Genomic DNA, 26,789 nt, shown 5'->3' with positions numbered 1-26,789 from the left:
AGCCTCATATCATTTTTAAAGAAATACACTCAGATTTTACACCACTCGTGTGTAGTCTGTTTGTCAAAAGCCGAATTCCGTGCCCACCTGGCCAGAACCTCTCGTCCCGTGGAACAAGGGACCCCGCAAGAAATCCCGGTCCATGGCACATGGCCTAGCACTGGTGAAGTACAGGATGTGGCTGGGGTCTCAACTGCAGTGGGGTGCTGGGATCATCTGGTCTTCTAAAAGCATCATTAGAAGTGTTGGAGTAGCAAAATCTGAGTCAAAAAGAAACTTAGTCTTCTTTCACTACACCTAATTGAAAAGCTCTTAATTCAGGTTTTGCATGTAGTATAAACATCATTGGCTCTTAAGGACCACATGACTTGCAGAGCCTAATACAGGTGAGGTGCTTCTTGCCTGACTTTCTCCTCTCATCTGTCCAGCTTCTTTTTTTTATTATAATAGTCAATATTCATTGCATGCATCCATATTCCATGTGGCAGGCACTATGACAAGCCATATAATTGTGTCGTCTTGTGTTTTCCTACAGACCTATAGTATTGCTACTTTTTAGGCAGACAGTCATTTACTGGATTTTACTGTACTTTACTGTATTTACTGTGCCACACTTCTGACAATGCACTCTGCGAAGTACACTTTTACCCTCACATCTCCAATTAGATTCTGTCACCCCTTGGAGATGAAGAATCAGAGGTTTCCACATGGTAAGACATCTTGCCAGGGTCACACAGCTAGTAGGTGGCAGGACTGGGATTCGAACCCTACCCATCTTCCACTTCTTCCTCTTTGCTTTTTTTTCCAGCTAGTAACTCCCGCCGGCTCCCAGTGTCTCTGAGCATCTCTGAATTCACAGAGCATTCTTTTACACCTCCTTCTCTGGTCACTTGTCACATTCTGGACAGAGGTTACTCAGTAAATGCAAAGTCATCTAGAACAAATCTTATGTCAACTAGAAAGTGTATGAAAAATCTACTTTGTTTTGAAGCAAGGTCTCTCTATGTAGCCATGGCAGGCCAGAACTCCCTATGTAGATCAGGTTGGCCTTGAACTCACTGAAATCCACCTGCTTCTGTCTCTCTAGTGCTGGGATTAAAGTTGTGTGCCATCAAGCTCAGCTGAAAATCTGTTTTTAATGAAGGGTTCCCAGGTCTCAATTGCTTATTTGTAGAAGCAACTATACAAAGTCTCTCAATTCAGGGGGTTAAACTGATAGATTGTTTCACAAATCTTTGCCTAGCAGCTCCCCACTCCTAATTTCAATTCCCTTAGATCTAGGATGAGGTCAAGCTTGAAAGAACCTCTACTGTTTTCAATTTTAGCTCCAAAAACCCCCGCAAAGTTTCCAGAACACAGCAGATGCTAAAATTTTTCTTTTGAATGACGGTCATGTAAAAACTCTTACCCTCTCCTAGCTGAGAAACTAGTGGCAATTATGATTGTTGGGGGAAAGAGAACTGAGAGTCAATTTTCTTTTGGGATTGTGGTGGTTTGGATAAGAAAGGCCCTCGTAGGCATATAAACTTGAATATTTGGTCTCCCGTTGATAGATGTGTTTGGAAATCCTTAGGAGTCCTGGCCTTGTTGGAGGGGTGTGTCACTCGCTGCCAGGTTTGAGGTTTCAAAAATGGCTGCTTTAGCTCCATGCCTGCCTTCCTGCTGCCATGTTCTCTTCCATGATGATCATGGCCTCTAACTCTCTGGAATTGATAGCCCTAAATTAAATGCTTTCTTTTATAAGTTACCCTGACCATGATGTTTTCAGGGCAATAAAAAAGTAACTAAGACAAGGGATCCAGCCCCTTGACAGGCTGGCTATGCGGACTCCAGCAGCTGGTCCCCTTCCGACACACAGACAGGCATCACGAAGTAGACTCAGTAAGTTAAAAATGAAACCCAAATCAAAGAGCTCATAAAGGAGAAGGCCACAGTGGTTGTAGGAGACAGGGAGGAGCTGGAGAGAAGGGAATGGCAGATAGATTTAATCAACACGCCTTGTACACTTGTATGAAATGAAACCCTCATACAATAAAAAAGAAAGGTGTTTTAATTAAAAGTCACGTCCTTCTGAAGGCACTGGGCAAACATATGCTACACAGACAAACATGCATACTGTTAGCGTCAGGACATCCAAAGCCTGTGGCGATGCATGGGTGGGTCCACAGACCTGTTGCCAGGGCAACAGCCACCATATTCCCAGAATCCATTGGGCTCACCTCCCACCTTTACCTGTGGCCACTACGGCACAACCCATATATGTATACACGGGGAACATTCCTGCATTTTTCTCTCTCTCTCCCTCCTCTCTTTCCACGCTACTGCCCCCTCTTTCCCTCTCAAACCTCTTACACGTGGAACTGTTTGCGCCTAGTGTGTGGTATGCCCTGACTCGACCGGCCGTTCTAACACATCACATACAAATAAAATTAAAAAAAAAAAAAAATTGAGACCACACCAGCCCAGGGAGGCTGGGAGAAAGGCACCCAAGTGCTTGCCACAGGTGCCACTCTATGATGGATAAATGTATGATGGGGAGACAGGAAAGATGGAGTGCATGCAGAGAGGTGGAAGAGGAAGAGAAGCTGAGGGTTTGAGACACCATGGAGAAGGTGGGACCAGAGACTCCATGGCAGTGAGGAACAGACAGACATGAGGAGGCCATGGCGAGGCCCTGGCCCCAGGCTGCCACCAAGGGCCATGTCTGCGTCTGTGGTCCTGCTGCAGCTAGGATCTGTCTCAGTGTGGTCGGAGTTACCACCAAAGGCCAAGCGGATGTCTGTGGTCTGGGCTGGCACTGGAGACCATGTGGATGTATAAGGTCCCTGCTGCCCTGGGGGTGGAGAGTGGAGGGAGGCGTGCTTGCTGATCTGAGAAGCCTCTGCTGCCACACGAGGCCATGGGGACATCCAGGTCCGTGCTACTGCCAGGGTCTTGGGTCTGTGGTCATATGATGGCTGGAATCTATGCTGATGCCCCAGGTGTGAGTTACCACCAAAGGTCATACAGCTGTCCCTGTCCCTTACAGGTCACCATACTTCAGAGAGCTAGTCGAACTACTCCCTCATCTGCCATGAGGGAGAGGGGAGGCATGGACAAGGAAGAGATAGCCTCCCCTCACCACCACCAGCACCAGCACCTTCCACCAGCACCAGCACCTTCGGCAGGTGGGGCAGCTGGCCCTGATGTCATTAGAGCAGGAGAGCTGGCCCAACTCCTTGCTGCAGCATTCCAAAGAGCAGGCCCTATAGTCAAGATGGCCCTGGTGATGAAGGGTGAGCTGGCCCCGAGGGCGTGACAGCAGGAGAGCTGCGATGCTGCCTCTTACTGGCTGCAGCAGCATTGAGTGAGCCAGCTGGGGCAGTGCTAGCGAGCTGGCCCTGGTGGTGAGGACACAGGAGAGCTGGCCGGCTTACAAACTCAGCTACCTCCCAGGCCCAGATCCAGGGCTTTGAGATGGCTCACCCTAACATCTACCCCGTCTATGATCTGCTGGAGCATTAAAGAGCTGGTCCTCCAGACCCAAAGCTGCGAGGTCTCTATTACACAGAGCAACGGGCAGGATATCTGAGAGGAGCCCTGGTGAGGATCCAGTTTTGATAGGGTAGCAGAAGCCAGAGGCCTCTAACCAAACCAATGACTCATTGCAATGAACATTTGCAAGTAAAGATGTGTGGACAAAAAAGTATACTGGGTGACACAGTACAGCTCCCACGATAAGATTTTTTTTTATTCTGTCTTATTTTACTTTATTTTATTTTGGGGGGAGGTCGCAAGGGCAGAGAGCACAAGCAAAGGGACAGGGAGATGAGTAGGATTGGGGTGCATGAGGGGAAATTCACCAAGATTCAATAAAAAGTTAAACAATTTTTTTTTAACAAGTCACGTCCAGCCAGTTGTGGTAAATGACTGTAATCTTAGCAATCTGGAAATTGGAGCAGGAGGGTCAGGGGCTGAGAAATCAGAGTACAAGGACTATCCCCAAGATCCCTGGCAGGGTATCAGGGAGCATGAAGGGGGCGTGTCACGGGGAAATTTGGCAAAACTAAGAGGTTTCTGAACACACGGTGACCCAAAAGTCAAATTACACAATGAACCTGGGGTGCCAATGGCACTCAGTCATGTGCATGACGTCACTGAGGCCTTGGTAATAGACACAGAGCATGCTCACTTTGCACTGTATGCCCCCGCCACACAACACCAACACACGGCTGCTTACTCCCCAGAAGTTGCTCAGATTCCAGAACACCGTAAGCTATGAACTGCGAGCCATTGGCTGCGCATGCAGACTTCCCTGCTTTTACAGAAACACGGTGATGTAAGTATAGAAAACAATGGAAGCCAGGCGGTGGTGGCGCATGCCTTTAATCCCAGCACTTGGGAGGCAGAGGCAGGCGGATTTCTGAGTTCGAGGTCAGTCTGGTCTACAGAGTGAGTTCTAGGACAGCCAGGGCTACCCAGAGAAATCCTGTCTCGAAAAACAAAAGCAAAAATAAACCAAAAGAAAAAAAGAAAAGAAAAGAGCGGCATTTAACATTTTCCTGTCGTCATTCCTCAGTCTGAAAATATCAATCAGTACATCTTCGGGTTGGATTCTGTTAGGTTCAATTTTTAAAATGCTATTTGAGTTGCTTACTTGTGTTTCCTTAAAAACTTGTTAGAGAAATTTTGAGATTAGAAATTAGAAATTATGAGCAAATAGCTGACAGCTTCTGTAATGGCCCTATGCATACTTCAGTCATTTTGTGCTGTGTTTATGTAAACATCAACTTAAGATGTTCTTCATATTACAGAATCAGATATTCACCCACGATTTAATTCTTTACATGAAATGAACACATCCATCTCACTAGTGCAGCTGGTCCAGCTTTAATATCTATAATACTGTGTATAAAGCTTTCAGTTTCATACCTATTGTATATTTCTGTATACCTAGAGTTGTGTAAAGATTTCTTGGGCAAACAAGGTCACAAGTAGAAAAAGTTTACGAAGCTTTGCTCTAGAGTGAAGAGGCCTGTGTCAGCGGATGTAAGAAATCAAGATGTTTATTCTTTGATTTGAAGGCCATTTCTCTACAAATAAATGACTATATTAAAAGTGTGTTAAATTGTTGACTCATCCTGAAAATACGAAGAAGACAGGGCTCGGATGCCTCCAATAAATGCAAACAGAAAATCAAATTGGAATTCCAGATGAAAATGACATAGAGCTTATATTACATCTCCTAAGACTATTCCTGTTGGCAGAAGAGCAACATCGTGTGGATGCTTAAAACAATACAGAAAACCACTTGGCCTAAATAAATAGAGGGGGCAGGGCTGGGGCTGGGGCCAATACTGAAGTCAGACATCTGACTGAAACAGAGTCCAGGTCTCAGGTCTCCTAAAACGCTAATCTGTCCATCACTCCAGCAACAGCAACGAGCTGGTGCTAACAGTTTCCCTCTGCAACTCCTTGAGCCAGTTCCCTACAAACCACATTGCCTCAAGCGCCTATTCTGTGGTCCGCTAACCTCCATTTACAGAATCCAACCGTTTTCCTAGTCCAAGATCCCAAAGACTTTCCCATTCCTTCAAAGGACAAGCAGGTTCAGGCCTGTGAGAGCATCAGCTCACTCCCTGGTAACAGCTTCTGATTTAGATCTGATAATAAATAACTTCAGCCAAGATATGGGATGCAAAGTCAGCATAAGAGAGTCATGTGTACCAAAAAATAAACATTCTGAGAGAGAAATCTAAGGTGGGGGGGGGGGGATCCCCATTCACAGTAGCTTCAAAAACAAAACAACCAGAACTTTGTGAACTAAACTTCAGTAGCACAGCCAATAATCCTATGAACTGACAAATGAGATTTTTATGAAATTAAACGTTTCTTCCTAGCAGAGGAAGCTATCTGCATGGTGAGAAGATGGCCTGCAGAGTAGGAAAAATCTTGGCCTGTTTTATTTCAAAGGAGCATTAATATCTAGACCTGCCAGAATTAAACACAGCAAAATACCTCAAGCTTCAAGTCAGTAACGGGTTTGAGAAATGAACAGCTAGTTCTCAAAAGACGAAACACAAATGGCTATGGAAAAGCTTTCATAATCTTAGCTGAGAGAAACGCAAGTGAAAGTGCTCTCGTGATTCCGCCCTTTCCACGCGGCTGAGTTCAAGGGGCATCATCATCGAGAGACCAGACAAGACTGGAAAGATGGCTCAGCGCTTCGAGAGTACACGGCTCTTCCAAAGATCTAAATCAGTTCCCAGCACTAACACGGGCACATCCCAATTGCCTGTGATGCTGATGTGTTTAAACGCCAATGGCTGACCCCTCCATACATCACACAAATAAAGTAAAATTGGAAAAGGAAAGCAAATGACAACGAAACTTGAGAAAATGTGAGAAGAAATGGGTGGCAAGGTAAGAGCTAATGCAGCCACTATGGAAACCAGTGTTGGGGGATCTCAAAGAAGCAAAAGGCAACTACCGTATGATTGAGCTTACGGGCATATATCCAAAGCTCTACCCTAGACAGGAGCTCACATCTGTTTAGTGCTGCACTCTTCATAGTATGCAGGGAATGGGAGCAGCCAGCTGTCCATCGACAGGCCGATGGAGAATGAAAAGACAACGCAGTGAAACGTCATTCAGTCGTAACGAAAAATGAAATTATGAATTTGCTGGAAAATGGATGGCACTAAAAAGATTTATTATATTAAGCAAAATATTCCAGACTCAAAGTCAAAGTCTATGTGTTTTCTATCAGATGCAGACCCCAGGTTTTAGTTTTCATCTGTGTGTGTTTGGGTGGATACAGGTCATGAAACTACAAAATGGACCACGGAAGGTGAAAGAGATCATTATGAAAGTGAGGAGAGCAGAGGGGGTAACAGTGGAGGACCTATACTTTGAGGAGGAAGGGGACGAGCAGGGAGGGGCAGGGGCTTGAGAGAAGGGAGTGGGGGGGACAAGGGTTCAACAAAAACAAGATGTGCATGAAAATGTGCAAGAAAACCCAGTGGGCAAAGAGAGAAGAAAAGGCTGAGGGCAGGCAGGAAGGAGGTGGGGGGAGGGAGAGAGGGGGAAGGGAGAGAGGGAGGAAGAAAAACAGCAGGAGGCCCTCCCCCACTTTAATTACTGCATGCTTCTGGGCCTACCCACAGCTGGTCTCTGCAGCAGGATGCCTGAATTCCTTGCCACTCCATTGTGCAGAGACCTTGACAGACCTAGTCTTGACTCGCCTCATTGAGTGGCGGTCCCCATGCAGCTTGCCACAGAAGGCAGAAGTGATCCCAGCCACTCCCTGGAACCATGCATGAGAAGTCTCACAGGCACCAGGTTGGGTCTTTGACACAGGTTCCAGTGGCTTACTGAGCTTGTGAAAACAGGCCCTGCATTTAAAAAAGGTCCATGCATTTAACTCATTTAGTCTAAGCTAGGAAGCCTGTAGAGTTCTTACAAAAATGTTATTTTTGACAGGCGAGGGTTGTCATGCTAATTAGGTGACAATTTTTTTTTTTTGATTAAGAAAAAACAAAGCATGACATAGTCAAGACATTTTTACTTAAATAATAACAGCTTGACAGAAAACCACACAGATTAGTTTTGGGTGACTTTTGCCAAGTTATGCAACCTTTCACAGCTGTGGTTCTTCAACTATTAAAATATGCATCATATATATATGTATATAAAATAATGCATGCACACCAGCAGCACTGTGTCTGAGTGTGTGTTACTGAAGGGGATGCTCAGTCAGTCCCTGCCCACCTCTCTTAGTCAGGTAACTATTGCTGGGATGAAACACCATGGGCAACTGTGACCTGGGGAGGACAGGGTTTATTCTGCTCATACTTCCACATCACTGTCTATTGTTGAAGAAATCAGGACAGGAGCTCAAGCAAGCCAGGAATTCCGAGGCCTTGAAGGGGTGCTGCTTACTGGCTTTCTCCTCATGCCTTGCTCAGACTGGTTTCTTATAGAACCCAGGACCATCTACTCAGGGATGGTCCCACTCACGATTGACTGGGCTCTCCACCATCAACAATCAATTAAGAAAATGCTCAGCTGGGCGTGGTGGCGCACGCCTTTAATCCCAGCACTTGGGAGGCAGAGGCAGGTGGATTTCTGAGTTCGAGGCCAGCCTGGTCTACAGGGTGAGCTCCAGGACAGCCAGGGCTACACAGAGAAACCCTGTCTCGAAAAACCAAAAAAAAAAAAGAAAAAAGAAAATGCTCCACAGGCTTTTGGATAGTCCGATCTTATGGAGTCATTTTCTCAGATGACTACATAAGTCATCAAAGTGACATAAAACCATCCAGTACACCACCACTCCTACCTCTTTCTGACTGTGGTTGCGGGGCATCAAACCCCAGGCCTACATAGCCATGAAGTCTACCACATTTTTCCTTTTTCTCCTCTCTCTCTCCCCTCTCTCCCTCTCTTTCTCTCTCTTCTTTCTTTTCTTGTTAGTAACTTTATTATGTTTATTTTTAAACTGACAAAGTTGTATGTTTTTATCATTTATAACTTGAATATATACATGTATACACATACACACACACACACACACACACACCAGTTACCTAACCTATATATGCGCTGTATTATAAAGAAAGCAAATGCTAATACTTTTACTTTGTTTTTCAATTCAAACTCATTCCTTATAATGAAAGCATACCCCCTCTACCACTTTCTATTTCTTTCACTCTTCCTTTCTTTTTTATGTTTATTTTTGGTGACAGGGTAATCCTTTATATTGATTTGTTTAGACTTGAGTCTTTTATATTCAATAGTATTTTTTCTCCTATTGTGAAAAGGTAAAGTACCCCACTAGAATGTTGCCTATGTCCAACAACTCCAATTCTCACCAGATGCACTTTCCTAAAACTGTACTGGGCGTCTACAGTGTGCCCCTCAGGCCACCCCAAACCTGAACCGATTCACGACCCTGTCCACACATGTTGACTCCAGGTGTTGGTAGAGGTGGGCTAAGAGCTCACCAAGCGACTGTCTCCCTTTCCCATGCAGGTGACTACATTTCCTGAAGTCCTTGCACTTAGCTATAAGTTCCAGCCAAGGGATATGACTGGCAGTGATACACTGTCTGAGTCTAACCTTGTCTAGCCCTGCCTCACATGCACACCCATGCTGCCTTTTCCCTCGGCTTGACAAGTAAACCTCGTGTATCCTGTAAGATGACAGAGCCACAAGACAGAGTGGCTCTGCGTGTGATCAGGCTTGGAGGAAAGCCAGCTGCTACTCCGTTCCTTGCTTAAAAACTCACACAAGCTACAACCACTACTACTGGGTCTGAACCATTTCATTCTTCCTATCAGTGAGGGGTTTGTTTGTTTTTTGGGGGGGAGGGGTTGTTAGTGGTGGTTTGTTTGTTTGTTGTTTGGTTTGGTTTTTTTATAGTAGCTAGTAATGGAATCCTAGGGGTTTTGCAGAATGTCAAAAGATTATATATAAAAATAATCACCGTGGAAAACCAGATCCCTGACTGTAAAATAAGCTCTAAGACTTGGGTTTCACTGGAGACTGGGTTTTACCTATTTATTTATAGGTTTGTTTCCTTACACTTTATGTTTATGAATGTTTTGCTAGTACGTTGGTATAAGCAGCAGGTAAATGCCTGGCACCCTTGAACGTCAGAAGAGGGTGTTGGATGCCTTGGAAGTGGAGTTACAGTTGGTTGTGAGCCTACATGGGTGCTGGCAAGTGAACTGGGGTCCTCTGCAAGGATAGGTACTTTTACCACAGAGACATGTCTTTAGCCCCTGTAGACTAAGTCTTACTTCACTTAACCCATACAACATACCAAAAGCTTAGGAAAACAAAAAAATGCTCGCATAAACAATATGGAAATATCATTTCAGTTGACGTGTCTATGACTCAGGGTAAGCTGCCACAGTTTAACTTCAGGTCAATGGTGGTCCTGCCAAACCCCACTGAGCAGCGTGTTTCACGAGAGGGTAGTGTGAGTTAGAGGGTTACTTTAGAGACACATCAGAGGTTTTCTTTTACTATCAAATTGGAGAAAATTGATGTCATTCAATAGACTCATTTATATTTAATAACAAACAAGGGTCATTTTCCTTTAAGATTTTTGCTTACTTAATATGTATGAGTGTTTGCCGCCATATATATCTGTGCACCACACACATGCTTGGTGCCTGAGGAGGCCAGAAGAGGGCAACGGATCTCCTGGAACTGGAGTTAGAGACTTAAAGCAGTGAGCCTCCATGTGGATACTGAGAATTGAACCTGTATCAACTGCAAGAGCAGCTGGGACTCTTAACTGCTGGGCTATCTCTCCAGCCTATCTCTCCAGCTATCTCTCTATCATGTTTTTAACCAATTATATGACTTCTTATAGTGATTACATTCCACTATGATTTGACTGTAGAATGCTATCCATGACTCTATTACAGCTGAAACTTCTTATTTAAATGTTAAAATATGCCAGGGAGTGGTGGCGCACGCCTTTAATCCTCCCACTTGGGAGGCAGAGGCAGGTGGATTTCTGAGTTTAAGGTCAGCCTGGTCTACAGCGTGAGTTTCAGGACAGCCAGAGCTACACAGAGAAACCCTATCTCGAAAATCCCCCTCCCCCCAAATAAATAAATGTGAAAATATACAAGAACATACATTGGCTTTGTCGGTACTTAAGAACTACATACACCAAGGGTATATTATCAGGAGCTTAAGCCCGAAGTCAAACATGAAGAAATTTAAGTCCCAACACTAACCTAAGATCAATTAAATAAATTATTTATAATAATGGCTAAAGTTATTAGGCATCGAGTGTAACTTAAGATCATCCAGTTAAAGACCTAATGCTACATGGAATTACTTTTCTGACTATTAAAAAGCATTTGTGCCGGGCGGTGGTGGCGCACGCCTTTAATCCCAGCACTTGGGAGGCAGAGGCAGGCGGATTTCTGAGTTCGAGGCCAGCCTGGTCTACAGCGTGAGTTCCAGGACAGCCAGAGCTACACAGAGAAATCCTGTCTCGAAGGGAAAAAAAAAAGCAGTCGTGCTAATAGATCACCATAGGAATAGTAATAACGTATGGCCCTTCTGGAAACCCTTCTTAGAGATCACAGAAGTTGCTTGGACTAAACACATCAGCGGCAACTTACTGAAAACAGGCCTCCAGGCTTTCCTTTCCACACTGCTCCTACCTTTATCCGAACCCCAGGGAGCTCACCTGGCTCCCACATCGGCTCAGTTTAGCTTCCTCTCTTCCATGTCTGCTCACAAGTATCCTCACACAGCCCCTCAAATTATCTCTCTAAATTGCTTTCCACGCCCTACCTGTAGCTCTTTTGCTCAAACTCCCTTCCGTGTACTTTCATCACTCTTACGGTAAGGACGTGTACTGTGCTTGGCCTGCCACGCCCCGCACAACAGCAAGCATCCTGGTACCCGCACCATTTCCTTCCTCCCCCCCACCCCTCCCCCATCTTCTCTCCTTTGTTTAAATATCCCAACTTCTTTCCCTGATGCATTTAAGCTTCCCGTCCTCCTTGCCCCAAATACTTCCCTTCCAGGTCTCAGATTACCCCTCGCTTCACCCAGTTCTCCTCTTAACCTTGCCTGCTTCATTCATAAAATTTATAAAACAGTATAATTTTATCCTTATAGCCTAAAATCCCAGGTATGTTTGATATTGTGAGCCTTTAGGCAGCACCCTTTCCCCTATAACACCTTGACCAGAAACATCATACCTCACAGCAAGAGAGATGGAGAGATGAAACTGCAATACACATTTTCACATGACCTAGCCCAGGAGACAATCCATGAAAAAACTATATCACCATATTTGGCAGTGTCTGACACTGGCCTGTCCTGCTGAACAGGGAAAACCCAATTGTACAATATCAATGGTATGTCACCTGGGAACAGAAAACCATCTGAAGCCATTCATATAGCCTTTTGCTCACTGAGTTTTACTCTTTTTATTTTGTTGTTTCTTAACAACAACAAAAATACAAACTTGGTAATCCTGAGATGTGTGTCAACATTTAATTAGCTGTAGTGTTTGGAGACATAAAACTGTCCTGGCTTTGAACTTTAAGCCATCCAACTTGTAAAGAAAAGACGGGGAGGGAGGGGGGAGAAAGAGAGAGAGAATGAAAGAAAGACAGAGAAAGACAGAGAGAGAGCAACAGAGAGAAAGAGAGAGAGGGAGAGAGACTGAGAGATTGTTGCACATTGGAACTTCCTTGGAAGACACATCAAACCCAGGATGGAAGTCCAGCATGCACTTCAGCTGTGTTTATGGCCCTCCGGGTCACTCTGACAGAGCAGCCTGCTTTCCAGGTCTGACTGAGTGGTAGAGACTGGTGCCTACAAATTATTTCCTCCACAGTCCCTGGTGCCTCTAATGGGAAACGCAGGCTTGGCTCGCGCTCTGGAAATGTAAGGGCAGTCTCTACACACTAAGTGCCCCTGAGCGCACCAGGGTGTGAGTGCACTTTTCCCTACTTCAGATGACGAAAATAATGCTTCTTCCCCAGCCCAGCGAACAGCTAAACTCTCTTCTACAGCGGAAAACGGGAGAAAGCACCGAGGCTGCGCAGTGTATGCCGAGGAGCAGGCAGACATCAGCCTTCGCAGAGCCTTTAAGGTTCAAGGACCAGCTCAGGGAAGTTCTTGGGGGTGGACTCTCCCGTAAAAAAGTCAAGGGAGGGGCTCTTTGCCTAGGTATCTTCCAGCGTGCTCTCTGACAGAGAACATTCCTGCCAGAGCCGCACCAGGGGGAAGTTTGGGCTTCTGCTGAGCACAGACTTACGGCTTCTTTTCAGTTGAGACACTGCAAACATTTTAACAGATTGTGTTATATTTTCTCTTTGTTTTGGAACTCTGCAATCAATAATTGTCATCAGACATTATGGTGTTCACTCACACATGCTGCTTTATGTCCTTGACTTCCTCTTATTGCTCCTCAAATCTGATTTCTTTAATTACTTTTTTAAATCAATTTTTTTTAAATTATTTTTTTTATGTTCATTGATGTTTTGCCTACATGTATGTCTATGTGAGGTGTCAGATCCCCTGGAACTGGAGTCACAAATAGTTGTAAGCGGTCATGTCGGTGCTGGGAATTGAACCTGGGTCCTCTGGAAGGGCAGCTAATGCTCTTAACCAGTGAGCCATCTCTCCAGCCCTCTTCAATTACTTTTCTCTGGTTTGATAGGTGGGTCTCTGCTCCGGTGACCTTGAGTATGTTGCTCAGTATTTCAAATCTTCCATGTTCTTCCTTTTAAATTGAAGTCAATAATACCTAAGTTGTATAATGGCTATGAGAATTTTTTTTTTAAACTTTGGTAAAGAGTTGGGGTTATATAGCTCAGCGGATGAGTGCTTGCCCAGCATGCACAAAGCCCCAGGTTGGGTTCCCAGGACCACCACCAACTAAAATAGAAAACAAGCAAACAAACCAAACAGTAAAATGTTAGGGCTTAGTAATTACTAAATTATTAGAGTCTTCTATTACTATTAATAGCTGTACTGATTACATGGACCAACAATCTATGTGTTCCTGTTATCACATTGTGAGCACTATCATTACTGTGGGCATACTTCCCTCTAACAAACACTAACCACTCCCACGTTACAAAGCACATACACTTCTGGTGTTTTACTCAAGAGTTACACAGTTCAGATGGAAATGTAGTTATTAGAATGATCTGAGGTCTAAATTAACATATACTCGAGTTAAAATACTACAATATACTCATCCATTTGTTAAACATTTACGTATGCTATGTGCTCAATGCATAAGACAAGCATAATGAAACAATTGTATGTATAACTTTTTTTTTCCCCTTTGGTTTTTTAAAACAGGGTTTCTCTGTGTAGCCCTGGCTGTCCTGAAACTCACTCTGTAGACCAGGCTGGCCTCTAACTCAGAAATCCACCTGCCTCTGCCTCCCAAGTGCTGGGATTAAAGGCGTGCACCACCATGGCCCGGCTTGTATGTGTAACTTGATGTTTCCGATGGTATACTTTCATACAATAAGGAAAAAGGAAAAAAAAATGAATTTCATGTATAGAATGAAGTCTGGCCTCCCTCAGGCCACCCATTCTAAACCATTTCATTCAGACTTTGGGCCTAAACTGATGTTTGTGTTGTGTCTCATAAAACTGATAACATCAGGTCCCAGAGACTAGGAAACGGAATCTTTTTTTGCTTTGTTTTGTTTTTTGTTTTTTGTTTTTTGTTTTCTGTAGACCAGGCTGGCCTTGAACTCAGAAATCCGCCCACCTCTGCCTCCCAAACTGGGATTGAAGGCATGCGCCACCACTGCCCGGCGGGAAATGGAGTCTTAATTAGTACAATTGAAAATAAGTTTATAGAATATTAGGCGTCTTAGGTCTAATTCAGTTTCTATTATCAAAAGGTCTCTTCCCAGAATGGAGAAACCCTTGTGACAGCCAGAGGAGCTTGGATTGTAACAAGGATAACCTGGGGTCCCAACAATGCCTGTTCTTTTAACCAATGGGAAGGATGCCTCCATGTGCAGAGGCAGAAGGGAAGATATTCACATAACTATGGGAAACTTAGGTAGAAAAAGCTGAGGTGAAGATAGCTTGACTCCTCAATAGCACTGTGACCTTAAGCCAGTCACTTCACCCCCTCCCACCTCAAAGGCTTATGTCTAAATGCCCCCTCCATTGATAGATTCCATGACTAAGAGAGTCTGTGCTTCAATGCTACTTCATACTTCAGGTCAGTGTTGTCAGGAAGAAACGACTCCCTTCCTCACTCTTGCTGGGACCAGATTATCCCCAGACACTATTTCCAGCTTCACTGCTATGAAACTAAGGAGTTCCGTGATTTGCATTGGGTGAGTCAGGCCTTCGCTGATCTAAAGAAAGCTCCCTCGAGGTTTTCTACAACGCCTGTTTGCTCTTCTTTAACGGTAAGAAACGTGACCACAAACAAGCCAGCAGTGATTAAGAGAGGATAGTGCCTCGTCTATGGACCAAGAATCATCATCCTGTCTCATCCGTTACTCACTCCCTGTCAGTGGTTCTCCTCAGCACACTTGGATGCACACCCTCATCCACCGGGGTCCTGGTTGGTGACATATTTCACCACCGTCCTCTGAAAGTCTTACTGCCACCCCAGGGCAAAAGGCCCTAGAGAAGAGAGTGAAGAAGTAGATCAAAGCTCTTGTGACAGTCCCCAAGTCAACACAGTCTTTATCAAGGGTGCACGTGTATTTACTTATGCATTAATTCAACCATGATAAATTTCTTTTGTCAAGGCTCGTTTTCTAACATTCAGATCCTTCTTGTACTGGGAGTTGTCACTCATGATGCATTGTCTTTAGCAAAGCTGCACAAGGGATCTGGTGTTGATAAGAGCCTCTCATGTGATGAGATAAAACGATAGGTACTGCAAACACTAATAATACAAAGACTTGGTGAACTGGAGGAAAGGGCTTTCGCGCTTTGCCCATACAAGCTGATATCCAGCCAGACTTGAGAAACATAGGAAATCCCATGGCTGCTTTTATTCAACAAACAGTTGGTGTCATGATTACAAAACCGTGTAAGTCACATTTCTAGTCTGGAGGATAAGATATGAATCAACCCAAAAAATGTGAACCCAAGATATCACTGGAGTTAACAAAAGTGCTTATGACTTAACTGACCTTAGGCAGTTCAAAGAAGATGCATCGAAAATAACAAGGGACACTTCAGTTGTCTTCTATTCTGTGAATTCCTCAACTACTCACAGCAACAACTTGTCCTCCTCATCCCTAAACAAAGAGGGAACAAAGGTCTAACACCTGCTCATCAAGGCAGGGCTTTGCTATCTTTATTTAGTCACCCATCCAACAAATAATAGCTGAGCACTTACTATGTGCCAGGTGCTATATAAGGTACCTAGGTCTATCATAGGCCAGACCTGCTGAACTATCTATCTCTTCTGGGCCTCATCTTCATGAAGAACTTTCAATCTATATTTTAAAACCATTACCTACAGTTGAAATCCTATAGTTCTAGAGGCAGATTTCCAAGACAAACTATCAAAGCCATTACAATTTTGAAAAGCTTGTTTTAGTGATTTAAGGCCGGGTGGTGGTGGCACATGCCTTTAATCCCAGCACTTGGGAGGCAGAGGCAGGTGGAATTCTGAGTTCGAAGTCAGCCTGATCTACAGAGTGAGTTCTAGGACAGCCAAGGCTACACAGAGAAACACTGTCTTGAAAAAAAAAAAAAAGAAAAGAAACACAAGGTCTCCTATCCCTATCGGTAGAGGTCCAGATCTCACAGTTTCTGTGGTTTCTACAGGCCATTTAAAGGGGCAGCAATCAACAAACCCACTGCTGTGCCTGCCATCATGGACCTGTGCTTAGACAGGAGGAAGACATCAACAAGGCCACCTGCTTTCTGGCCTTGCTTTCCAATGTGCCAACATCGTGACTGGTCTAGTCGTCGATCCCTTACACGGGATGGAAGTTAGGCAGGACCCAATCAGGAGGGAACCGAGGATTCTGTGAAGGAGCTATCCAGGAAGGGAAGCAATGAAGATGATCTGGCAGAGCTCTCAGGATTGATTGCTCTGGCATGACCATGCTGCACAGCCAGGTCTCAGTGTTAAGGGAGCATACTGCCTCTGGGCTCAGCTACCTCCAAAACAGCACATCTGAAATGACTCACTCTGGGCTAATGGAGTAACAAAGATGGCCAACAAGTTATCAGGACTGGGAACTTGTCTTTTCATAGGAAGCAATAACTCTTCACTGTAGATCCCATGCGCCACTGAGGTAAATTCAAACTAGTTTGTCTCCCCTGAAATGTGTCCTTTCTCCATTTTGTTAAGCAAATTTCATCTTGCTCGTTAGTGTTAGCTTTCTAGCCTTCAGGGACTGCACACTTTATCTGATTACAGGGTAGCCCCTGTTAATTGTGTTCACTCTAATGAAAACAATACTACTACATACGTGTAAACTACCTCAGCGCATGGCAGAAAATAAAGGCAAATATCATGGGCACAGAACAGGCATATCAATGCACATCCTGCTAATGACAGAGTAGACAGCTGAGGCAGATGTGTGCATGAAAAAGAAAATGTTTTCTCAATAGCCTTTTCAATGTCCAGAATCTGAAGTATATTCAGATGGCCTAAACAAGTAACTAATGACCCAATGATGTTTCTAATTAGAGTAATTAGCAATTACTTAGGTAGAAAGTATATGAACTGTGTAAGTATATGTGAGTGTATGCATGTGTGTTCACCTGTGTCCTCTTTGTTATCTGTCCATAAGTGATGCCAGCTTTGAGAAATGAAGTTAAATGCCACTCTCAGGAGATGGAAGAAAGGCAGAGAAAAAGCTTGTAGAAGAGGGAGAGTCCTCTTTGACTCCATCAGAGATCAGGGGAGCTCTCATGGTCAGTGAGATTGCCAGGCCGAATAAAATGAAGATCACAAGTTACATTTGGATCTTAGATCAGTGGAGAAAGGGTTTTCATTTAGTACAAGTATGTCTGAAATATCGCAGGCATATCCTGTAGATTTATTTGCTGAATCAAGCAGTTTGCTAATGGCCAGAGAGAGGAGGGCAGGCAAGCCAACTACCTCTCCTCCTTAGGCACAAATACTGTCAATATTAACATAAATTAACACTTAAAGCACCTGCAGACTGAGGTCCACCCACAATTACATGTCTGTAATTGTAAGTTCCTTGACATCAAGTAGTACACTGTATTCCTTCTTCTACAGGACCTGGGTCATGAGTCACAAGTACCAAAGACTTAAAATGAAGTTTTGAATAAATAAGGATATGAGCAAAGGGAGGAGATGCGGGGGTGCGGGGGGAGGGGAGCTTTTTAAAAATAAGAAAGCCATTCATGGTGGAAAGACAATACAGGAACTTCCGAATCTGCTGCAGTCTTCTTCGCCTATGAGAAGAAGCATCCTCATGTGGCAAGGCAACTGCGTGGCACCTCAACTGTCTTGCACATGTGCGAAGTACACTAAGCAGAATGAGCTGAAGTGCTTGGAGAGGAACATTTTAACTTAGAGATCAAAACCTATAATTAAGGGAGGCAAAGCATAGCAAAAACCCCAAATAGCAGGCAGCTTTACCTGGAACCACTCAACCTGGAAGACTTAGGTAGAAAGTGTATGAGCTGTGTAAGAAGGATGGCCCTCTGAGGTGCATGTGTGCGATCACAAATGTTTGTAGGTATGCATTAACGTGTTCTTGCCTAAAAAGTTACGAGATCAGTACACTGAGCTCCGGTATAATTCTATACTGTTCATAGCTACCGACCTGGAACCAAGACTTAGGGAAATTCACATTTTCTTTTTAAGTAGAGATGTTTAAGTTTATTGATTCTGTTTTATATTTACAATGCTTTTCTTTTATAACTTTACTTTCTCTTTTTAAAGACTTTGGTTTTTTAAGAAAACAGTTGCTGATCGCCGAAAACTTAATAGGTGAGTAGAAATAAAAGAATAAAAGTTGACTCCATCCTACCTAGAAAACTTTTTTTTTTTTTTTTTTTTTTTTTTTTTTTTTTTTTTTTTTTTTTTTTTTTTGGTTTTTCGAGACAGGGTTTCTCTATATAGCCCTGGCTGTCCTGGAACTCACTCTGTAGACCAGGCTGGCCTCGAACTCAGAAATCCGCCTGTCTCTGCCTCCCAAGTGCTTGGATTAAAGGCGTGCGCTACCAACGCCTGGCAAGAAAACTTCTTTTAAGAAACAAAATATAGGGGCTGGAGAGATGGCTCAGCGGTTAAGAGCACTGACTGCTCTTCCAGAAGTCATGAATTCAAATCCCAGCAAGCACATGGTGGCTCACAACCATCTGTAATGTGGATCCAATGCCCTCTTCTGGTGTGTCTGAAGACAGCTACAGTGTACTCACATGAAATAAATAAATAAATCTTTAAAAAAAAAAAAAAGAAACAAAATATAATCAGTCAGCCGACTGACCAAATGTATTTCCACACATAGCTTTAACGCTTCTGCAGAAATTTCCCACAGCTACTCTGCTTTTAACCAAGTGCTTATTGCTGTTTTTTTTTTTTTTTTTTTCAAATCTTTAATGCTATTATTGTTCTTTGGGCAACAGGATGGAGAAACTCTAAGAGTCAGAATTACTGAGTCGAAGACAGTGCTTATGCACACTGTAAAAGATGTTGATCAGTGTCACCATTTTGTCACCTGTGACAATCAAATGATTGAAATCAATGTACAATCTCATATAAAAGAGACTGATTTTGTTTTTGACAATCAGCCATGCAGAGAAACTGTCTGTGAGAATAGAATTTTATCTAGATTAACTATAGAGAGGAATATCTGCAATACATCCTGTTTTCAAGAAGCCTGTCCTTAACAACCCAGAGTCCAAGAAAACCACACAAACAAACAAAGCATCCTCGATGGCAGACAGCCACGATAGCATAGTCATTGCAGCCTAGGTATGAGTTAGATGACTGAAATGGGTGACCTTCTACCCAAATGCCTTATGGGCAAAAAACAAGCAGAACAAACAAAATACATCACAGATTCCAAACCGACCAAGTAAGAAGGAAAAACAATGAAGAGAAAGTTTCTTAGTATTGCAGCTAATCTAAATCTGCATCTAAACTGTATAATAAAGAAACTGCTGCGTGACACTGCAAAAGAGAGACTGATTGAGCAGAGAAATTACTTACATAGACAGCCCAGCAGAAGACTGCTAAGATTTAGGTATATGAAATGCGACCCAGAGATGAGTCTAACCCAAGGAAAGAACAGCTGTGAAATATTAACCTCCAGTGTCAAAAGAAAACACTATTCACCCTGCACCTTTTAAGTTGACAAACTAGGCTCGTCGTCTTCTTTGAGATCCAGAAAAATTAAGAAAACAACAAATACAACAACAATAACAATACATACAAGAAAAAAAATAAAACAAAGAGAGAAAGAAAGGAAGAAAGAAAGAAGGAAGGTTAGTTCTAAATACAGAAGCTTAATTTGTCAAGATTGGAGAAAACTAAATTATGTTATTGCTAGTGACCTAGTCATCAGTAATCAAAGTCATTTGGTTAATGACTAATTCAATTAAAATAGAAATTTGACTATAGGATCAGGTACCAAAATATATATCCCAGAAGAATTATCATGTCTTTGATATAAGCTGAATGATTTTTTTTCCAGTGTTGGGAACTGAACTTGGGGCCTTGTATGTGCTTGACAAACTAAGCCACACCCCCAGTCACTGTGTGTCAGTTTTATTACTACAAGTCTTCAGTCCTGGGATGGGTCACCTGGGAACCTAAAGTAATGTCTTAGTCACTTAAAAAAAAGTGCCTGGAGGCAAAGGAATCTAAGTAAGAAAACACCTCCCACTGAAGATATACAGGTATATAAGACCATGAAAGAGGAGCTAAAACGTCATTATCAGTCCTGGGTGTTGTAGATTTTTTTTCCTTTGGGGGAAAAAATACTAAGCACCAAGGCTGAGATGACTCCAAAGTATTTATGGCTGTTAGCCCTTGTGGCTCTATACATTCCACCCATCCAATCTCTGAACTGTGCTTATCTGGATCATACCATCTTGGAAAATGTGAAACTTCTGGGCAGCATCACGAATGGCTTTCCCTTAAGATGTCTAAAAGATATCACGGATTTTAAGTTTCCTAAAGAGATTCTGCCATACATCCAGCATATGAAAAAGGACATAAACGCGGTCTCTTTTCGTATATCTGCTCTGGCACTAACTATTTTCAGTCCTAAAGGCTCCATCTCCCCGGTGACGGAGGAACACTCGGAACGTATCAGATCGGGACTTCTTGAACAAGTGTGGCATGCTCGCAAGTGCTTCCTGGATGAGGAGAAAGAGAACAGGGATCATCCTCACTCAGAGGACTTCTGGACAGTCTACCTGGAATTGAGCAAGTATTTCTTCAGAATCAAAAAGTTCCTGATAAATAAGAAATACAGTCTCTGTGCTTGGAAGATTGTTGCAGTAGAAATAAAGAGATGTTTCATTATATTTTACACGTCCAAAAAACTACTCAAAATGAAATCAGGTATATTTTCAGAATTATGTTTCCCTCCCTAGTTTCCTCCTTCCTCTTAAGCATGGCTGTGCTGTGTATGATGGGGCAATGTCCTCAGTTAGACTGGTCCTCCTTGTAGTGATTGCTGTCTCTGGGGCTTGACCTTGGTACATCAACCACATCCATCTCTTTAAGAAGAGGCAATGCTGGCCATGTTACTCAGCACCTGGGTGACCCCAGGAAATTACTGAGGCAGTACTGGACACAGGTTGAAAGGAATAAGGTTTCCTCTCCACCTTCTCTCTTGGCCACTTTCCTCTGACCATTTTCTATTGGCTTTCCTCTACCATCTAAGAAAGTTACCAAGACGGCAATAAGAAGACAGGGAGAAGGTTTGAAAAAGTAACATTTCAACAAATCATCTCTCTGGTTGCTAGGGTTGTTTATTCTATGAATGTTCACCATATTAACAGTCAATACCCAATCTATAGAATCAAAATGTTTCTTTCTTTTTTTTTTTTTAAACCATCTTTTTTCTAGAGGGGAAAAAAAATATGTTGAGATCATTTGTCAGTTTGGTTTCTTTGAAGTTTAAAGAATGGAAAGTTGTTGCTTTAAAAGTCAAGGTCCATAGTGAAATTTGGATAGATAGATAGTAGAGTCAGTTGACCATTAAGTTCCTCCTTAACATCTGAGAGCCTGTGATTCTGTGCAGCACATGTATCATGCCTGGAGTACTTTGTTTGGCTTCTATATCTAAAAGTATAGAAAAGGCTATGAATGCAGCTCAGTGATAGTTGACCTTGTCTAATATACTTAAGGCACTTGGACTGGATTCTCAGATCTGCAGTGGGGTTAGGGGAAGGCAGAGAAATCAGTGACAGTCTCTCATAGCAGGCAGTTTTCTATGTGTATGCACCTAATGTAAATGTCTAAAGTCATATTGTTGTGGAATTCTACATTCATAGCCAATTTTCCCAGTTGGACAGCATGTACTGTCATGGAAGTAAATTAGGCACTCTAATAAGACCTTGTACTTGCATCTTTTAAAAGTCACTTTGGAATCCAGATTACCTACATTATTTACTTAACTTCTGTTTTTATTCAGCGCCTAACTAACTGAATTCTCTCCTTCTTTCCCACCCTCTATCATATTTCAGAATCACTCACCTTCAAGCAAGAACTTAGATAGAAGCTGCGACTGCTCATATGTCCCCAAGAACGCTTTATTCTAAAGCCATTACCGGGATGCTGCTACCGCTACCTTTAGATGAAAGACTTCTCAAGTTCAAGGTTCAAGGCAGTACAGTCAAAGAGAGTCTTATATTAAGCAAAAGACAAATTTCAGAGGAAAAGTTAGCAGAAATGTTAACTTTAATTAAAAACAAAAGTTGTGGATTATGGCATTTATGTTACTAGCAAAAAAAAAAATCAGTCATTAAAATGAGTGAATATAATCTATTTGATAAAATTAAAACTCATTAATATGGTTGTTTTAGATTGGGACCATGGCAGGGGATATGGGACTGCAAAGCAGCAGACACAGCATTTTCCATTTATTTCTCTGACACTTTTGCCTGACCTCTGTGCAGCCCTGTTGAGATGACAGCAGGTACATTATAAATTATAGCTGTTGCCCTGCCCTGCCCTGTGTTTGCTCTGTGCAAGGGAAGAGAACTGACAAAAGGGAGTGGGAATGTAGCTGAGTGGTTGAGTACATGTATGGCTGTATGAGGCCCTGAAATTGCCCCCCAAAACTTCAAGGAGAGAAGGACATGCAGAAGAGAGGAAAGAACTGGACAAAAAAGCTAAGCATTTTCTAATCAGGACCGATAGTTTGACAAAAGTCATGACCACACTCTTTTTATGGAGTACATCTTAAAAAACAAAACAAAACAAAACAAACAAACAAACAAAAAAACCAGAGACCAAGCCCACCAAAAAGAACATAAACATAGAAATGTTAATGGACAATATAAAAAAATGTTTATTCTCATTCTTGATTTCTAAAGAGTGCTAAGTAAGGCAACAATAACATATTCCTCTCCTATTGACACCACAGAAATGGGAAAACAGTGATAATACTTGGAGTGAGTACAGCGTAGCTTCTCTTATATACTGCTGAGGAGCCAATGCACTGGCTGGTGCTTACTATGGACAATACCGCAGTCTTCAATATGGTAAAAATGTAGCTACTCTACTATGCCTCCAGAAATAATGTATTACAGGGAAATAATGGATAAGAAATATATATCTCCATACATACATATATGTGTGTATGGAGAAGAGAGGGAGGACTATGACTTTTCTTTTCTTCCTACAATAATTATTCTGAATAAGTCTTTTTTAGTTCCAAAATTAACTTAATTGAATACCCTCATTTTCCTAATGATTGTGCTTTCCTTCTTGGCTGGGCCAAGCCCTGACTTTAACGTTAGTTAATGATGCCTTCTGGTACTCCCTGAGCAAACAGAACCTAAGCAGTACTTCATAAGCAGGTACTGTCGTTGGTTACTTTGCCGCTACTGTTAAATATCAAGGAAATCCGAACTTGTGGGCCCTTATCATTAGAGTGTCTTGAGCACACCAGAGAATTTGCTGATTTCCTTTTCAGGACCCCACCGGCAAGATTTGGAAATCGTGAGGAAATTTTCTCTATATATTCTCTCTTGAGTTAACAGTCTCTCAAAGTACTTTTTTAAGTTTAAGGGCAAACCAGACCTATGCAGAACTTAAACTATCTGAAGTGGGGTTTGGGATATAAGAACGCTTGCTTAACACGCTGGGACCCCATCCCGAGCAAGGGTGGAGTATTGGAGAGGTACAGAGGTCACAGGTGGCTCCATTTATGCTTCTCTTTCTTCCCTAGGTGGGAGAGGAAGGGTGTCAAAACTTAGAATGGAGGGGGGGAAGGGGGAGCGGGGGAAGAATGTTTCCGCACCTCCATGACGGTCTAGGTAAGGGTGGGAATTCCACAGGAAAAACTGGCAAAGGCAACAGGGCCGGCAAGAGGCACAGGTCTCAGCAGGTATATAAGATCAAACACTCCAGTCGACCCTCGGGGGAACAGTCCCGGTCCCTGGCGGCTTTAGGAGGTGACTTTGCTCTTGCCGAGTCTGTTTAATAAGTAACCCACACAGGGTGACTGCTCTAGATAGAAGCAGTTACCCTAATCGGGGAAAGCCGACCTGCTATAGTCTAACAGGCGCCCCCCTCTGGAGAAATAGGGGCTACCCTAAACCACCTGTTCTCGGGCAGATGGAAACCGCATCTGCCTTTTGGACTGTGTAGTTATGGCCTGCTTTTTCTGCATCACTGCGAGAAATTTGGGTCTTAAACTTGCACCCTTAGTGAAGTCAGGGCCCACGAACATTTCACAGCTAGTCACGACACCTCTATTTCAAAGCAGTCTTTAGCCTTCCCAGGTTAGCTTTGCTCTCCACTCTTCTGTGGTCAAAGGCCAGCCCCTTAGCCCTTGAAAATTTGCCACCCCTGAACTTTCCGTAGAGAGGTGCCCTGTCCCTGGCCATCGCCCGGGTTGTGGGCCTTCCACACCCGGTCAGCTCGCCCCTGGAAGTCCTTTGGACCCTCTCGCAGACCTTCTGCCTTTCGAGAACTTTGCCTCCACTCTCTCGTCTCAGATTCGCTGAGGATAAGATCTGAGAAATGCGCCCTGGGCCACAAGCAGCCACAGAGGCGGTCTTAGGAACAACTTTCCCTCCGCCCTCTAACCGCAAGCCCCGGGTGGGGCGGCCTAGCCGGGTCCGGATCGCCGTCTTTCCCCAGCGGGGATCCCAGACCCGAGCCCGGGGAAAGGCCAGCGTGGAAGGCCCCGCGAGCGGCGAAAGGGACTTCCTTCCCCGCTGGAGCCCCAGCAGATGTTAGAGGCGCAACAATAGTGGAACCGCAGAGAAACAAAAGGCCATTCACTGGGTTACGGGGGAATGGCTCTGTCGCCCCGTCTCTGCGGGGAAGACTTCCAGAGAGTCTGAAAGGGGGCTGGAAGAGATCTGAGTGGTCTAGAGCCTCTGCCACGCTCCAGGAGGCGGGAACCGCTCTTTACCACTAACCACCCCATCCTGGGGGTCCAGTGGTGGGTAGGAGAAATCAGGGGAAAGTTTAGTTTTCACCTTCTCTGGTGCAGGAAAGGGAGGGGCAACAATTCCAGATGTTTGACAGTTGTTGGTCCAAAAGTTGAGCAAAATTTATTTTTTTTCTTAATACCTCCCTTCATGAGGCATCGGTAGCCGGGGAGGACAAACCGAGACTGTGCGCTGTAGCCCTCCCTACACAGCCCTACGCCGAGCCTGCTCTGGGATCCAGGAGCTCAGGAGCGTCCCCCCTGCTCAGATGCACTTTTGTAAAAGTTTCTCTTCCCGCCGCTTCAGGCCGACGCGCACCCTACCCGCATCTGAGATTCAGAATGGGCTCCGGGTGAGATCTGCACCCTGAAGCGGGCGGGAGTGGGGGTGTATTTCAGATCAAAGCAACAGACCCCTGGGTGGGAACCGGACTCACATTCCAGCCCGGGAAGTGCGTACCCGGAGGCAGAGAGAAGCCAAGGAGCCCGCACTGGCTAAACCAGACTCCAACCCCGGAAGCTCGCGGACGAGGGGTGAGGACTGGGGTCCTCACGACTGATCTTCCCTAGGTGTGCCCCGCACCTCGGCCCTCCTGGGCACAATCCGGAGCGGGAAGCTGCGACTGTGCCTCCTCACCACTCTTGGAAGGATCTCTTACCGTGGGGTTTTAACCTTCAGCCTAGGGCCCTGCTGGCTTCCTTCACGCACGCCGGCAGCAGCTTCTGGAGCGGGAGAAAAAAAGAGTGAGCTCCTCCAGCCCGAGCAGCGATGCTTGCAGATTCACGCGAGGGGCTTCAGGCCAGCACGCGTGACTCCAGATGCAGCTGACCACGGCTCTGATGCGGCCCCCCCATGCACCCAGCGCGCCGCGCAGCTCGCCCGGGCGCCACTGCAGCTCACCGGCTCAGAGCGGAGTCCCCTGGTGGCCTTCTCTGGAAAGGCAGCTACGCCGGGGCAAGAGGAGTCGTGTTGCCTTTAGGATCCTCTAATCTCCACAAGAGTCTGAGACAATGAACAGTCTAAATCTCTCAACTTTGATCCGCTGCCCCGTGTAGCTAGAAAGATGTCAGAGAAGAAAAGATGCTGTCCTGGTTGGTCTTTGTCAACTTGATACAACCTTGATATATCTAGGAGGAGGGAATTTTGACTGAAAAAAATACCTTCATAAGATAGCCTATTAATAAGTCTGTCCAGAAAAAAAAAAGTCTGTCCAGCATTTCTTGATTAATGATTGATGGGGGGACCCAGCCCACTGTGGGTGGTGCCATTGTTGGGCAGGTAGTCCTGGAGTGTATAAGAAAGCGCCTCGCGTGGATCTGCAAGCACCGCTGCTCCAGCTGGAGGAGCTCACTCTTTTTCTCCTGTTCCAGGGCTGCTGCCTGTGTGAAGGAAGCCAGCAGGGCCCTAGGCAGAAGGTTAAAACCCCATGAGAGAGCAAGCCAGTGAGCAGCCTTCCTCCATGGCTTCTGCTTCAGTTCCTGATTCCAGGTAACTGCCTTGAGTTCCTGTTCAGACTTCCCTTCGCGGTGGGCTGTGCCTAAGCCACGCAAGCCCTTTCTTTCCTCCTCCAGTTGCTTTTGGTCATACTGTTTTATCACAGCAATAGACACCCCAACCAAAGTCCACAAAAGCTTTTCCCAAGGCACCTAGAAAGAGTCAACAGATTTAACCTTCTCCAGAGTTTTCTGCCGGTTGTAAAATGCTGT

General features: G+C 44.3%; 2 protein-coding genes across 2 annotated transcripts in view; one reads left to right on the top strand and one right to left on the bottom strand.

Annotated features, from left to right (window-relative positions):
- Positions 1-25,979, bottom strand: part of Mob3b (MOB kinase activator 3B) — a 200,608-nt gene extending 174,629 nt beyond the window's left edge. Inside the window, exon 1 of the mRNA XM_031366393.1 lies at positions 25,742-25,979. The gene's annotated coding sequence lies outside the window, so the exon portion shown is untranslated. The remainder of the gene's footprint in view (positions 1-25,741) is intronic.
- Ifnk (interferon kappa) lies at positions 20,446-22,458 on the top strand. Its single transcript, XM_031366394.1, has 2 exons — positions 20,446-21,031; positions 22,162-22,458. Exons 1-2 carry the CDS (start codon positions 20,464-20,466, stop codon positions 22,191-22,193), a joined length of 600 nt encoding a protein of 199 aa, XP_031222254.1. The 5' UTR covers positions 20,446-20,463; the 3' UTR covers positions 22,194-22,458.
- Positions 25,980-26,789: the final 810 nt, after the last annotated feature.

The sequence above is a fragment of the Mastomys coucha genome, unplaced genomic scaffold (assembly GCF_008632895.1).
Source record: "Mastomys coucha isolate ucsf_1 unplaced genomic scaffold, UCSF_Mcou_1 pScaffold14, whole genome shotgun sequence".
Taxonomy (NCBI): Eukaryota; Metazoa; Chordata; class Mammalia; order Rodentia; family Muridae; genus Mastomys; species Mastomys coucha.
This window is presented reverse-complemented; position numbering and strand designations above follow the sequence as displayed.

What these genes read in the sequence shown, in the direction of transcription:
- Ifnk (XM_031366394.1), top strand. Translation starts at nt 20,464, where the DNA reads ATGACTCCAAAGTATTTATGGCTGTTAGCCCTTGTGGCTCTATACATT. An exon ending in ACTACTCAAAATGAAATCAG is followed by an intron (nt 21,032 to 22,161) that starts GTATATTTTCAG and finishes ATCATATTTCAG; the next exon opens with AATCACTCACCTTCAAGCAA.